Raw genomic sequence first — 14,082 nt, forward strand, 5'->3', positions numbered from 1 at the left:
AATGAACGATTTTTCCTCAATCACCAACTATACCAATAAAAGTCAAGCCACAGCCATTTGGACTCAAACTAATGGCCATAGTCTTTTGTGATTGGTTTCGCTTACTGCTGATTGATTTCATGCCACGTGGCATGACATGCAGAAGCTTACTGCAAAACTCTACGTAAGTTACGGTGTGCCATCTAAAATTGGCAATGTGGGAGGCTGATTGATAGCCTGCTGCATGATAATGCACGTTCACATGTTGCGGGTTCAACACGTGATTTACTGAGAAGATTTGGATTGGAAATTTACGATCACCCATCATGTAGTCTGGACTTAGCTCCTTCTGCTTACCATTTGTTTGGGAGATGAAAAGAATTTTTAAGTAGTAAGCAATTTGCAGTAGATGATACTTAAAATGCTATTAAAAATGCTAATGCAACTTAAAAATTCTATTAATCAATAGCTAAAATGACTGGCGGCAAAAGAATACGACAGGGGTACATTGAAGCGGGTTTATTACTACAATAAATGTTTTAATTCATATGGCAATTATATAGAGAAGTAGTATAGGTATGAGGTATGTAGTTTAAGAGAAATAAAAAATATTTAAAAGAGTTTTCAAAATAATTTTTTTTACAATGAAACAGTCTTTACGTTAGGGACAACCTCTTCTCATACAATGAATAATTTTTCATTCGTTTCTAAGACTAACAATTGATTTTATGATTAGTAAAATCGGAAATTTACTGAAAGTTTTATACATCATCTCTCACACCTTATGTAATTACAAGTTTTATATATACGAGGTGTATTCAAAAAGTAACAAGAATTTTTGTTTTTTGGAAAGAATTTTATTTATTTGTCTACATTAATCTTATCCCCTTCAAAGTAGTCTCCATTAGATATTATACAGTTATGCCAGCACTTTTCCAATCCCCAAAATATTTCTGGAACTCAGTCTTTGGAATAGTGTGTAGCTCTTTCAGCGATTTGCTTTTAATCTCATCTCTGCTTGTAAAACAACAGCCCTTTAAGGTTCTCTTTATTTTTGGGAATAAAAAAAAGTCACACAGGACCATGTCTGGCGAATACGGTGACTGAGATGTCATTGCAGTGTCGTTTTTGGCTAAAAATTGACAAACAAGCAATGAAGTACGATCAGTTGCATTATCATGGTGCAAAAGCCATGATTTGTTTCAATATAAATCCGGGCATTATTTTTGGATTGCTTCACACAGACGGTGTTGAATTTTCAGGTAATACTCCTTATTGATTATTTGACCGTGTGGCAAGAACTCTTGATGTTAAATATCTGTTAAATCAAATATGCTGTTAAAATCAAAGAACACAGTGAGCATAAACTTCACATTTGACCGTACTTGTCAAGCTTTTTTCGGTCGTGGAGATCCAGAATGCCTCTACTGGGACGATTGAGCCTTAGTTTCAACATCATATCCATAAACCCATGTCCTATTACAGGTGATGGGTCATATATAACCCACCACCTGTTATTACACATTTCAGTTGCTCTGCATCGCTGTTGACTTCATTTCGCAACTCCTGACCAACTTCCATTTGCTGCTGTTTTTGTTTGTAATTCATCAATTTTGGAACAAATTTCATACCCACACATTTCATACCCAAAACATCCAAAAAAATTTCATGGCATGAGCCAATTGACATCCCAACATCATCGTCAGCGACTTCTCTGATTGTGATTCAGCGATCATTCATAATCATTTCTTTCAGTTTTTCCACGTTTTCACTAGTTGTTGATGTGTCAGGGTGTCTGGGGCACTCGTCAACTTCAACATCTTCATGACCTTCTTGGAAACGCTTATACTACTCGTAAATCCTTGCTTTACTCATAGCAGACTCACCAAAAGTAATATTTAACATTTTTAAAACATTGCTACATTTTATTCCATTCTTACAGAAAAATTTAATACAAATAAAAAATTGCCGATCATACCAAAACACGTGTTATCCTTTTGACAACTGACAACAGACTAAACTTCCAATATGGCTAAAAATGTACATATACTTTTCAGACATGTTTACCAATACAACAACGAAAAGATCCTGAGGTTCGGACTAATAGAACCCATAAAATTAAAAAATTACATTACTGTTTGAACACACCTCGTGTGTGTGTGTGTGTGTGTGTATATACATATATAGAATTCAATATCAACTGAAGATGCAGGATACCTCAAATATTGATTATTAAGATAAGTAATTTATTATTATTAATATTATTGAAGTAATCAGATAAGTTTAACTTTTCTGATTACTGTGTTTTGGTGGTTTTATTTAATATAATCTATATATTTTTTACTAAAAATACACACATAATTTTAATTATCATATTACCATACATTTGTCATAGGAATTTCCTACATGTTTCACCACATAAATATATCAGCATCATCAGGGAATGAAAATATCCACATAACATCATACCACAATAGTATATATGAAGGTATACATTTACAAGAAGCATGCAAGCAAATTGTCCTTTTATTCAGTGTAAGTAATTATCCAAAACATAATTATGGATATTTTCATTCCCTGATGATGCTGATACATTGATGCGATGAAACATGTAGGAAATTAATATTACAAATGTATGATAAGATGATAGTTAGAATTAATTATATATGTATTTTTAGGAAAAAATAAATATACAAGGTGTGGCTATTAAATAATGAGACTAATGCTGCTACTGAAGAACTACACATGCGCCAAATTCGTACAACTGACAGCTGTGTATCATGAAGCCTTCCCTTTCGATTATTGCCACTCCAGTTTCTGTAGACATATTAGTCTGGCCATGGCCTTTGTTTGGATAACATCTGTTTTTTTGTTTTGCCGAAAAAATTATAATTGTTTTATTAGAGCAAAGAATTGTCATGAAAGTTCATACAAAACTTGGAAAAACCACTACTGAAACTTATCTTTTATTAAAAAAAGTATATGACAATGAATGTTTATCACATCAGCAAGTTTTTGAGTGATTCAAGCGTTTCCAAGATGGCTGAGAAGACGTAGATGATGTTCGCTGGATCACCCTTCCACGTCAAAAATGGATAAAAATATTGAAAAACTTTGTAATTTCTGGTAACTATTCTTGTCTTTATTCAAGGTCCTTGCTCAACTCCATGAAAAAATAAGAAAAATACGACCTGAATTGTGGAAGAACAAGTCATGGGTACTTCATCGGGACTATACACCGGCTCACACTGTATTGGCTGTCAAGACGTTTCTAGCCAAGTATAACATCTCAGTGTTACATCATCCGCCTTATTCACTTGACTCTGCACCATGTGACTTTTATCTGTTCCTCAAGGTCAAATCTGCATTAAAAGGGACAAGATTTCAGACTGTTGAAGCTGTGAAAGAGAAAGCAGCACGTGTCATGAAGGAGCTCATAGAAGAAGACTTATGAACATAACAGCACTCTTATGAACAATGAGAGATCCACATGAAGCGTTGTAGATATAGGGAGGGGTGTATATTGAAGGGGATAATAACTAAATATGAATAAATTTAAAATAAAATATTTTACAGCATTATCCCATTATTTAATAGCCACTCCTCATATATACACCATATGGTAAAAAACACTGATCAAAAGGTTACTGTTTTATATATATATATGTATGTTAAGTGACAAGTATAACTGTTGTAGACAACTGAAATAAGTTAAAAGTCACCCCCAAAGTGACATACTTAACTTTAAGAATAACAAGCACCCCATAGAAAAGGAAATGAATGGTTTCATGTTACCTTCTTCATTGATCCAAATATACATGCACATCAGCATGTATATTTGGCTGCAGCATGACAAGCCATGTGATATTCAACCATACAGATGACACCTTTATTCTGTTCACCAGAAACAGGTATATAATAGACTTCATGACTCCTAGAGAAGCAACTTTGAGTGGTGCCTTTCAGGTGTTTCATGGTGTTTTACAACCATAAGAAAGACTGAGACAAATAGTGTAAAGAAATGTCTTCCTTTTTATAGTGTAATACTTTAGTGTAGTGTATACTTTATTAATAGTGCTTCAAATCAACAGGAATTTTTATTAATTTCACAGAATTGTGTATTTTTAAAAATAAAATTTTATGAAATATAAAAGATACATATTTATTTGAGGAATTTTAAGGGGAAGGTTGTGAATGACCAAGCTGAGAAGCTTTGTTTGTTTGCCTTCTCCAGGATTCACAGACATCAAAACTAGACTCTGTTGACCAAATCCATATCCTTCCTCATGAACATCCAGCGTGTACCTCCTTATTAGACTGCATTATTTTATGATGGAATTTGAATCGGCTTCTTTCTAATCCTCCAGTTATGCCTGATTAAATTAGAAAAAATAATAATTAAAATTAAGTACTTGTTTATTGTCACCCTTTGTACTTTTTCATCAATATAAAAATTATTTTTTTAGTAAATTGTCAGTTAATAATAATTATATTGCATTATATGTATCCATCTAACATACTCGTATATTAAAAAATAGTTTTTCTACATTCTAAACTTTAAAAAAATAACTGCCAAAGGAATGCATAAATACTGCTTGCTAAATAAATGCATATTGTTGTCAAATAAATAAGTACTTTTTTTTTTAAATAATAATAATTCCATATTACCAAAAATAGCCAATGTGTGCACTTTTTTGAGCCATTAATCATTGATGTGTTTTGATCTTATTTTTTTCTTTGCAAAATTGTTAACTTCACCATAATACTACATCCTACTTTCTCAGTATATTTTTATATTTATAAATATAAATGTATTTAATATATTTTTCTCAGTATATATCTCTATTTAAGATTTTCTGGTAGTTTCTGCCATACTGTAGACTTATTCTTCTGATCAAAATAATGAAAAAGTCCATTTAAACATAACTTTGGAACTCTGTTTTCAAGTTACTTTATAGCTAGCAAAAGATTTCACCCAGATTTCTGTCCTATTGTCCAAATAATACTATGCTAAAAGAGACAATAATTCTTGAGCTAAATTAGTAGTTTTATAACACAGTCTTACATAAAACTTTAATGAAAAATGGATTTCAAAACTATCTCCTGTAGAAAATTGTAAAAAAAATAAAAATGGAGTCAAAAAGCTTAATGCTTTTTTTATGTTTGATTAAATTTAATGTTCATTCCATTCACTATTTTTTTCTAACTTCTCTTTTATTTCTAACTCATTTTCTGTCAAAAGAGCACTGTCATTAGTAAATCTTAACATTTCATTTTCTCCTTGAATAGTTACTCCATTTCCAGATGTGTTCGTTTCCTTATTGCTTCTTCTATGTACAAGTTGAAAAGAAATGGGGAAAGATTACATCCTTGTTCCCCTCCTTCCTGAATCAGAGCTTGCCTTTTTTTTTATCTTCTCTTACTACTTATACTTGATTCTTCTACTGATAGTATACAAGTGTTTCCTTATTTTTTTAGATCAGTTAAAATGTTAAATATTTTGTTCAATTATATGTTATCAAATCCTTTTTGCAGCTCTACATATTATCATTTAGGTGACTATTTCTCTTCTAAGGTGTCTGAGAAACATTAAATGTTGTTAATGTTACCTCTACCAACTGTTTTTGGTTATATTTGATTTAATATATGTGAAATATTCACAAAAATTTATCTATCGAAAGCAGATTTATTATCTAAGAACCCAATCCCATTGCAAGTTTTATCTTTGTTCGTCCAACTATTCTTGTGATATTTACAGTAATACTAAACAACACATTAACTATTGAAATTGGCAACTCCTGTTTAAAGAGTGAAAGTAATATAAAATTATATTCGTTTTCTAAATGAGCATAAAAAAACAGTCATCATATCACGTTGTACAATTAACTTACATAGATTATCACAATTAATGATTACATTAATCAATCATATCATTAAATGTTTGTCTTTATTCTTTTGTTACTTATTTTTATTGTTAATTTAAATAAAGTCATTTGTATAAAATTGTTATTAGTAACATTAGTTACTAGCAATCAGTTTTGCTGTCTTATTATTTTCAGGTTCGTGAAGCAGCTCAAGCCCTTCTTCTTGCAGAACTTGGACGTATCGGTACTAAAGGTCGTAAAGCGTTAGTAGATGCTTGGGCACAATATCTTCCTGTTTTTGAAGGTCCTAATGCAAATCAACATGCTGCCATGCAACCAGCACAATTTCAAGCATCATCACCTCAGGTATAATTAATTCATTTATGATTTCCACTTTTATTATATTTTAAGATAATGTTTTTATTCTCTCAGTTATAAGTACAAAAAGAAAGAGAAATTAGGCTGAAAGAGTAAAAAAAGAAAGAAAGAGTAATTAGGCTGTATTTTGTTCTGTTTTTTGGCATTTGTAACCTAATGCATATTCTGTCATATTTTTAATTTATTTTTGTCAAATGAATTCAAAATAAATATGCCATTGCATTAACTGGAGTAGTTAGCTACTTGCAGACCAAAAATAAGAACCACCTTAAAAATTTTGAAAATTTAGATCTGTCTAAATCTAACTGAATTCTATGTACAAGGTTGATAATAAAATATAGGAACCAGTAAATCGAACTGTTAAACAAAGAAAAGCTAAATTTAGCAAATTCTTCTGCCTTAATACAGTCAATTTTTCTGTTTGAACCATCAAATCCCAAGCATCCAGAGGACTTTCATTTGTAGCAATCAACTCAAAAATTTTAAATCAAAAGGGTAGGTTGTGACACTACTATAAAAGACATTGAAAACAAAAATTTAGATAAAAAATTACCCTTACCAAACTGATGGTCATTGTGTTTTTAAATAATTTCTGAACAGTGAAGTACTAGAAAAATAAAATTCAGCAAACTCCCTTGCCACCATTTTGATTTATTACCGTCATCTGCATGACATTTTTTAATTTCTCTGTGTACAGTGAAAGAAATTTTTTATATGAAAATACTTGTAAATTATCCAGAAATTTACTACAGAAGTATCTAATAGTAGTTGAAATGTTACTTAATGGTGTCGCCAAAAGATTTTTAAAAGAAGTGTAACTTGGTTTCATTGCTTTTTCTTCTCTTTAAATAAGATTAAGTAAAGGTGTGCTGCTGTCACAAAGTTATGAATAAAATTCACTGTAAAATATCAATAACAGTATATTATAACTTTAAATCATGAAATAAAAAAATATTCCATGACCCAAACTATGAACAAAAGACATTTACTAGATAAAGTTTGTGGTAGTTAAAAAATATATAATAGTCAGCAGTAGTACATAAAAACATTAATGTAGCATATATTGTGTCCCTTTGATGAAAAATATTCCTCTCATTACACAATCAGTATAATAATAATTTTATTTTTCTTTATACCATACAATAATTGTACAAAACAAATCATATACCTAGATTACAGTTACATTGGTAACAAATCATTTTAAAATATACTTGTAAAATTTTATTAGATATAGAAAACACATATTAAAATATATATATATATATATATATATATATATATATATATATATATATATATATATATATGTATAGTATTAAGTGAAATATAAATCACCAAACGCAGTAAATAGATAAGTTAAACTTGCCATATTAATTCCAATAATATATATATATATATATATATGTAAAAATATATAAAATTCTGTTGCAGATAAATTTCCCTGGCTGTTTTATGTGAAAGGGAGGGAGGCTTACTTAAAAAAGAAGTCCTTTATAAATGGATTGGAATCAGTTTTTCATAATTTTTTTTTTAAATAGAATTATTTTTATTTCTTGTTTTGTGATCATGACAGCAGTATGAACAAAGATAGAAGCATTCTTTTATAACACCATCAAATTAGTCCTGCTGTTACTGCGGGAACCAAGATTAACAGTTGCACAAAAAAATTATATTAAACAAGGATTCTCATAATTATTTTTTTTTTTGTTTTTAGTGGTAAAATATCTGCTTACATAAACATAAAAAGATTAGAATCTAATCTAATAACTTGTCATTTTGGAACAGCGTAGTATCTACATGCTCCCTTTGATCCTCGTAACAGTTTTTTTTTCATTGCACTATTATGTGGGTTTTTTTACAGTTTTATAGAAACTACTTTTAGTTTTTTTTTTACCTTAATTTTCCTCTGAACTATAAATAATTTTTTACTGTTTCCTTGAACTATGAAGAAAAATAAATTAAAAACAAAACTTATTTTAATTATAAAAAAACTTCCTCATTGCAGAGTAGGTACTTTGATTTTCAAATTCAGTTTAAATAATATTTTAGTAGAATCGGTTTATTACTCAATTATACAGTGCATTTGTATATCATGTTGTTGCTTAAATTGTACAAATTACATCACAATTGTCTCAAATAAAGAGAAGAAGAATAGAATTATTATTTATTTTATGTAACCTCCTGTTCAATAACAGGAGGATATTAGAAAGTTAACTTTCTAATATCTTGATCATTATGTTTTAATGTAAAAATAGTTATTATAAAATAAATTAAACATTTTAAAATCTTTACATTAAATTTCTTCTGGTTTTAAATTATTATTTGAAAAAAATCTTTTTAGCTTATCTGAATAGTATTTACAGGATGGTAACTTAGCTGACTCTAATCCTGGAAGCGCTCATGAAGATGAGGATGAAGAAGAGGAAGAAGGTGGAGAAGGTGATTATTTTTATTTATTTTTTTAATTTAATTAAAATCCTTTAGAATGAAATTTATCCTTTTTTATCTGAAACTGGTAAATAAATTTCCTTTGTTTGTAGCTGTTGAACTTTCATGTATTCCTGTATAATTACAGGAGTGTTTTTTTATTATGTTTTATTGAAATTTTTATTATGACCTAGCAAAATAACAGATTACTGATATAATCTCTTTACATTATACATAAAGAAATTTTGACAAATTAATTTAGAAACCGTTTAAATACTTGTAGTCATATTTTTAAAATACTCGTATATAAAAAATTAAGCATTTTCATTAAAATGATCTTTGAGATTATTCAATTACAGATTTATGGATGATCGAAAAAGTTTTCACTTTCATATCTGAATGTTACTATAATTACTCCAAATACCCCAGTTTTGACTGCTTACTTTGAGTTTTCAGATTTAGTAAAAGAAAATACTTCTTAGCATAATGAGATAATGATAATGATAATGAGTTAACATATTCTAATGTATTTTAATGTTTATTTTTTTTTACATGTTGAGGTTATATTATTGATAGGTTGTATTGTCTGCGTGGTATCACATATTTATTTGTTTTACAAATCATTAAAAATGTGAAATTTTTACAAGTCATTCACTGTTTAACTCTTTCACATTCTTCAAAAAAAAAAATGTTTTTTACATGAAGTTGTTAATTTACATAATCTCATAAAACATTGAAAAAAATCACCCACAACTTTAAAAATCTATGGTGCTGTAATAAGCATACATTTCTTATTTTATTTTCCATGTAAACTTTTAATTCTGTTCATTTGTACAAAATACAAAAAGTTGATATTCTTATCACAGCTATGATATAAACATTACAGTTCATTAGAATCAATAGTATTAAATTTTATTCTTTCACTATCTAGTGGATTTTAGCATAATTATTACAGTGTAGGGTGAATGTAGATAGTTACTATGATATTATTATTGTTATTATTATTAACAGTGATGGAGATGGTAATTTATTGATTACCATCACGTTAAAAGGATTAAAAAAGATAAATTTTTTTGTATGCATCATTACTTGATTATGATTAATTTCTTATATAATGTATGTCCTGATAAATTATTTTTTTGTATGAGACAGAGTTATGTATAAGGAAGCCATCATCACTTGCTGAACTGAGGCGTAAAGAAACAACAGCTGTGGTTCTTTTAGGTGTGATTGGTGCTGAGTTTGGTCAGGATGTTGGTGAAGGGTCAAAAACAAGACGATCAGAGGATCAGCGTCGCAAGAGTTCTGTAGTTGAAGGCTTTGGAATTGGAAATAATAATCTTGCACGACATACTAGTAAATATTTCAAGATTAACTATTTATATTTATAAATTCAAATATTTTATATTTGAATAAATATTTAAAGTACTGTTGTATAACTTTTATCATTTAGTTACATTCTTTGTAAACAAAGAGTACAGACTGAAATCCTATACAAGGCTGTAGATGGAGATTAGGGTGTGTAACATAAAAACAATGTCATGCTTATGTAAAAGTGTATTTTATGCAAGTGCTCAAGCCAAAAACATTAAAATCATAGGATAGATATTATACTGTGAAACTGCAAGTAGTATTAGATACTAAAACATATATTTTAATGTACTGCATAGAACCTGTACTATTTTTAAATATTAATGAAATTTCTAATTAACTTAAATATCTAAAATTTAATTCTATAAAAATAAAATTAATAAAAAGAAAATGAAATAATACTAATTGGAATTGTCAGTTGTAAGGGGTTCTGGACGGTTTAGCTTGTGCCAAAAATAATCATACTTTATTAATAAAATCATAAGCACTGGTTCTAGGGATACTGCCCATCACTGATTGATGACTGTTAAGAGGTACTTCCATTATATCCCCATGTCCGAAAACAGATTTGGTCATAACTATGTCACACCCATATAAACAGTCAAAAGCCCAAAAGATTGAGTCAAAAATCTTAATCTGTCAAAATTCTCCATTAACTTTTGTACTAATTAACAATTTTATGTACACGTCAGATCATTTATAGAAAAATAATTATTTATTTAATTTTACCTCGCCAAAAATTTTTAAATTTTTATTTTTCTAATTTATGAGTTTTATAATTAAACAAAATTTGTTTCAAGAATAATATGAGTATATGTTATATTTATAACTAATATATATATTTTTTTTTTTATGCTAATAAAATAGCCACTAAGTTATATACATCCACAAACCATCAGACGTATACAAGCATTTAACTACTTTTGAGATATATATATATATCAGATAACAACAAAATAACCAAACAAAGTAACAGAAAACCCAAAAAAGTAATACCTAAAGTAGACTTTCGCAGGATCCTGCGTCATCAGTCAGTACAAAATTCTACAGTTACATCAAACAAAAACAAAAAATAAATAACTAGAAACTTAAAAGAAAACATAAATCCTAACAACTGCAAATCTCGAACAATACAACTCACTGCCAACTGGAATGATAATTATCATTCATAAATTCAATATATATTTAGCTAAAAAATTAATACTTTTTTTAAAATGAAATCTCATTTATAAAAAGAAGAGTATAAATTTCAAAAATTTGTTGATATTTTTTTCCAGAATTTTTAAATAAATATTAATGACTGGATCCAAGAAAATTATGTTTCCATTGTCAGCATAAATGTAAATAAGAAATTTTCCTCCAATTGTCTTTAAATAAAAGGTTATAGAAATAACCAATCATTATTCTAAAAAAAGACTTTTTGAAATTTTTTGAGATTTTAAAGTTATAAAAATAAACATACAGTATGTACCGTTTATGTTGTATGTAATCCACAGTAAAAATTCTCATGAATTTTAAATTCAAACTATCTCCAATAAAAAAATTACACATTGTAAAAGAAGTTTGTTTTTAGAATTAAAGTATGTTTAATGACGTATAAGATTTTCTTTCAAATTTTTTATTGATAGTAATGTAACAAGAAGCATAAATATTAGAACATGTAAAAATTGCATCCCAGCCACAAATACTGGAAGTGACATCACACATGTTAGTTAATGGCACTTAAAGTGTTAATACATTAGTTGTTTAATTAACACTTTTAAATGTTATTTAAAAATTAATTCTATTTAAAATTGTATTAAATTAAATAAAGTCTTTATTATTTTTTAGCTTCTTTTGCTAGTCATTGTTTTTAAAATCAGAATCTTGTTAAATTTATGACTACTGTTAACTGAATTTTATTACATTCAAGTTTCATTATGTAAAAATATATAGTCTTTAATTTTATTTATTTGCTTTACAGGTCTTGCTTTGACTCATTTGCTATTAGCTCCACCCTCTCCCAGATTCCCTGCACATACACCTTTAAGACGTGCTGCTATTGATCTTATCGGTAGAGGATTTACTGTCTGGGAACCTTATGTAGATGTCAGTAAAGTTCTTCTCGGTTTGCTTGAACTTTGCTGTGATGCCGATAAGCTTGTTCCAAGGTATTCTGAACTTACAGTGTTTATTTTCACTATTGTTTATTTATGTTTTACTATTGTCCAATTAATTTTTGATTTGAATGAGTATGTTTTCTATAGATTGTTCAACTTCTATCAAAGAATTCTGTTACAGCATGAGTTACGGCCTACCACTAACCCCTGCAGCAGATTCATGTCGCACTGCTCGTCATGCTCTTACACTCATTGCTACTGCTCGGCCTGCAGCTTTCATTACAACAATGGCTAGAGAGGTACGTCTTTATTTTTGTACTGTGGGAAAACAGATGGAGCACTTAAATTTATCATACTTCTTTTAATTTGATGATCTTTTGAAATTTTATATTACATGCGTATGTCTTTTTTTTATACGTAAATCTTGAAGAATTAAAGAGTGCATGTAAATGGTTAATAAAAATTCTAACTTAATGTACAATCATTTTACTTTATATTTACATAAAATTGAAAAAGAGAAAATATTATATTGGATCAGGATGCTTTATTTATTAGAAATTTCTTTAATGTTGTTTCAGGTATTTTTTATTGTGATCTTTTTTTGTTGTATGAAAGTTAAGCCAAATCTTTTAGCGTTTATACATGACCTATTCCTTTTTATAACAATGTTTTCCTATTTTGGATCTTTTAAAATTGAAAAATATATGGACCATCAGATAGATTATATTACTAATAAATAGTAATATAAAACAAAGATTTATAACAAAACCGTTAAACATGACATATATGATTTTTTTTTGTACATATGGATTTTAATATTATTTAGAAAATCAAGTTATCTTTTGGTTGATCCTTGGAAAACAGTGTTCAACCTTAACCTCTTGAACACTTACAGTCCCTCTAAGATTAATCATCTTCTTTTCCATCTGATTTATTTTTTACTCCTTCGAACAACTAATCTCGCAAAAGTACTTTCATGAAAAATTAAGGTAAGATATGTCTTATCAAAATATTTTGTACTAGGTGGGTTATTTAATCAGATTTAAATATAATTAACAGTTCAGAGGAATAATATGACTCTTAAAAGATTAATTTCAGTAAAGTAATGCATGTGTGTGTGTGTGTGTGTGTGTGTGTGTGTGTGTGTGTGTGTGTGTGTGTGTGTGTGTGTGTGTGTGTGTGTGTGTGTGTGTGTGTGTGTGTGTGTGTGTGTGTGTGTGTGTGTGTGTGTGTGTGTGTGTGTGTGTGTGTGTGTGTGTGTGTGTGTGTGTGTGTGTGTGTGTGTGTGTGTGTGTGTGTGTGTGTGTGTGTGTGTGTGTGTGTGTGTGTGTGTGTGTGTGTGTGTGTGTGTGTGTGTGTGTGTGCGAGTGTGCATGTGTGTTTAAACTTGTATTTTCCATTTTTAATATCCTTTTCATTTATATTCTTTTAAATTTAAACAATTTTGGATTGACTGCTAATCTACATGACCAGTTATTGTTAGTAAATCAATATTTTTAGTAGAGTTTGTAATTGTCATATCATTTGTAGGGAAACGTTTACAGTGCCATTCTTTGACATTCTTTTGTTTTGTATTTTCCTGTATCTACTTATACATTATGTTTAGTATCTTATTTATGTGAAATATGCTGTAGCTAATATATTACTGATATGTATTTGCGGAGTTTCTTTTTACATGCTTTTCTTTAACTTACAATTGTTCAACCTTGCCTTCAGATCTTGCAACCTTAATTAAACTTTCCCGATGTCATACAATAGTGAAATTTTACACAATATAAGAAGGGTGCATTACTAATTCCATTGTTAATTTAATATATTTCTGTATTTTATATATGGAATATTTTTATATAAGTTGTCAGAGATACAAGGAGATTATCTTGTGAAAGGGAGCTGAATCAATAAGATGTATCTATTGATCCAATCAATTTTGACTGTCAGTTCAGCATGAATCGACAATGAGTCAG

The 14,082-nt window shown here is 28.8% G+C and overlaps 1 protein-coding gene across 9 annotated transcripts in view; it reads left to right on the forward strand.

The window, feature by feature from the left end:
- The window catches only part of Rbcn-3B (WD repeat-containing protein Rbcn-3B), a 409,024-nt gene that overhangs the window by 369,764 nt on the left and 25,178 nt on the right, over positions 1-14,082 (forward strand). For 7 of the 9 annotated variants that reach the window (XM_075355583.1, XM_075355582.1, XM_075355590.1 and 4 more), the window contains 5 exons: positions 6,039-6,209; positions 8,576-8,660; positions 9,801-10,004; positions 11,983-12,169; positions 12,300-12,417. In XM_075355583.1, the coding sequence (XP_075211698.1) occupies positions 6,039-6,209; positions 8,576-8,660; positions 9,801-10,004; positions 11,983-12,169; positions 12,300-12,417 (765 nt within the window). The remainder of the gene's footprint in view (positions 1-6,038; positions 6,210-8,575; positions 8,661-9,800; positions 10,005-11,982; positions 12,170-12,299; positions 12,418-14,082) is intronic. The other 2 variants (XM_075355586.1, XM_075355591.1) reach the window with 1 other exon arrangement.

This window comes from Lycorma delicatula, chromosome 2 (genome assembly GCF_047948215.1).
Source record: "Lycorma delicatula isolate Av1 chromosome 2, ASM4794821v1, whole genome shotgun sequence".
Taxonomy (NCBI): Eukaryota; Metazoa; Arthropoda; class Insecta; order Hemiptera; family Fulgoridae; genus Lycorma; species Lycorma delicatula.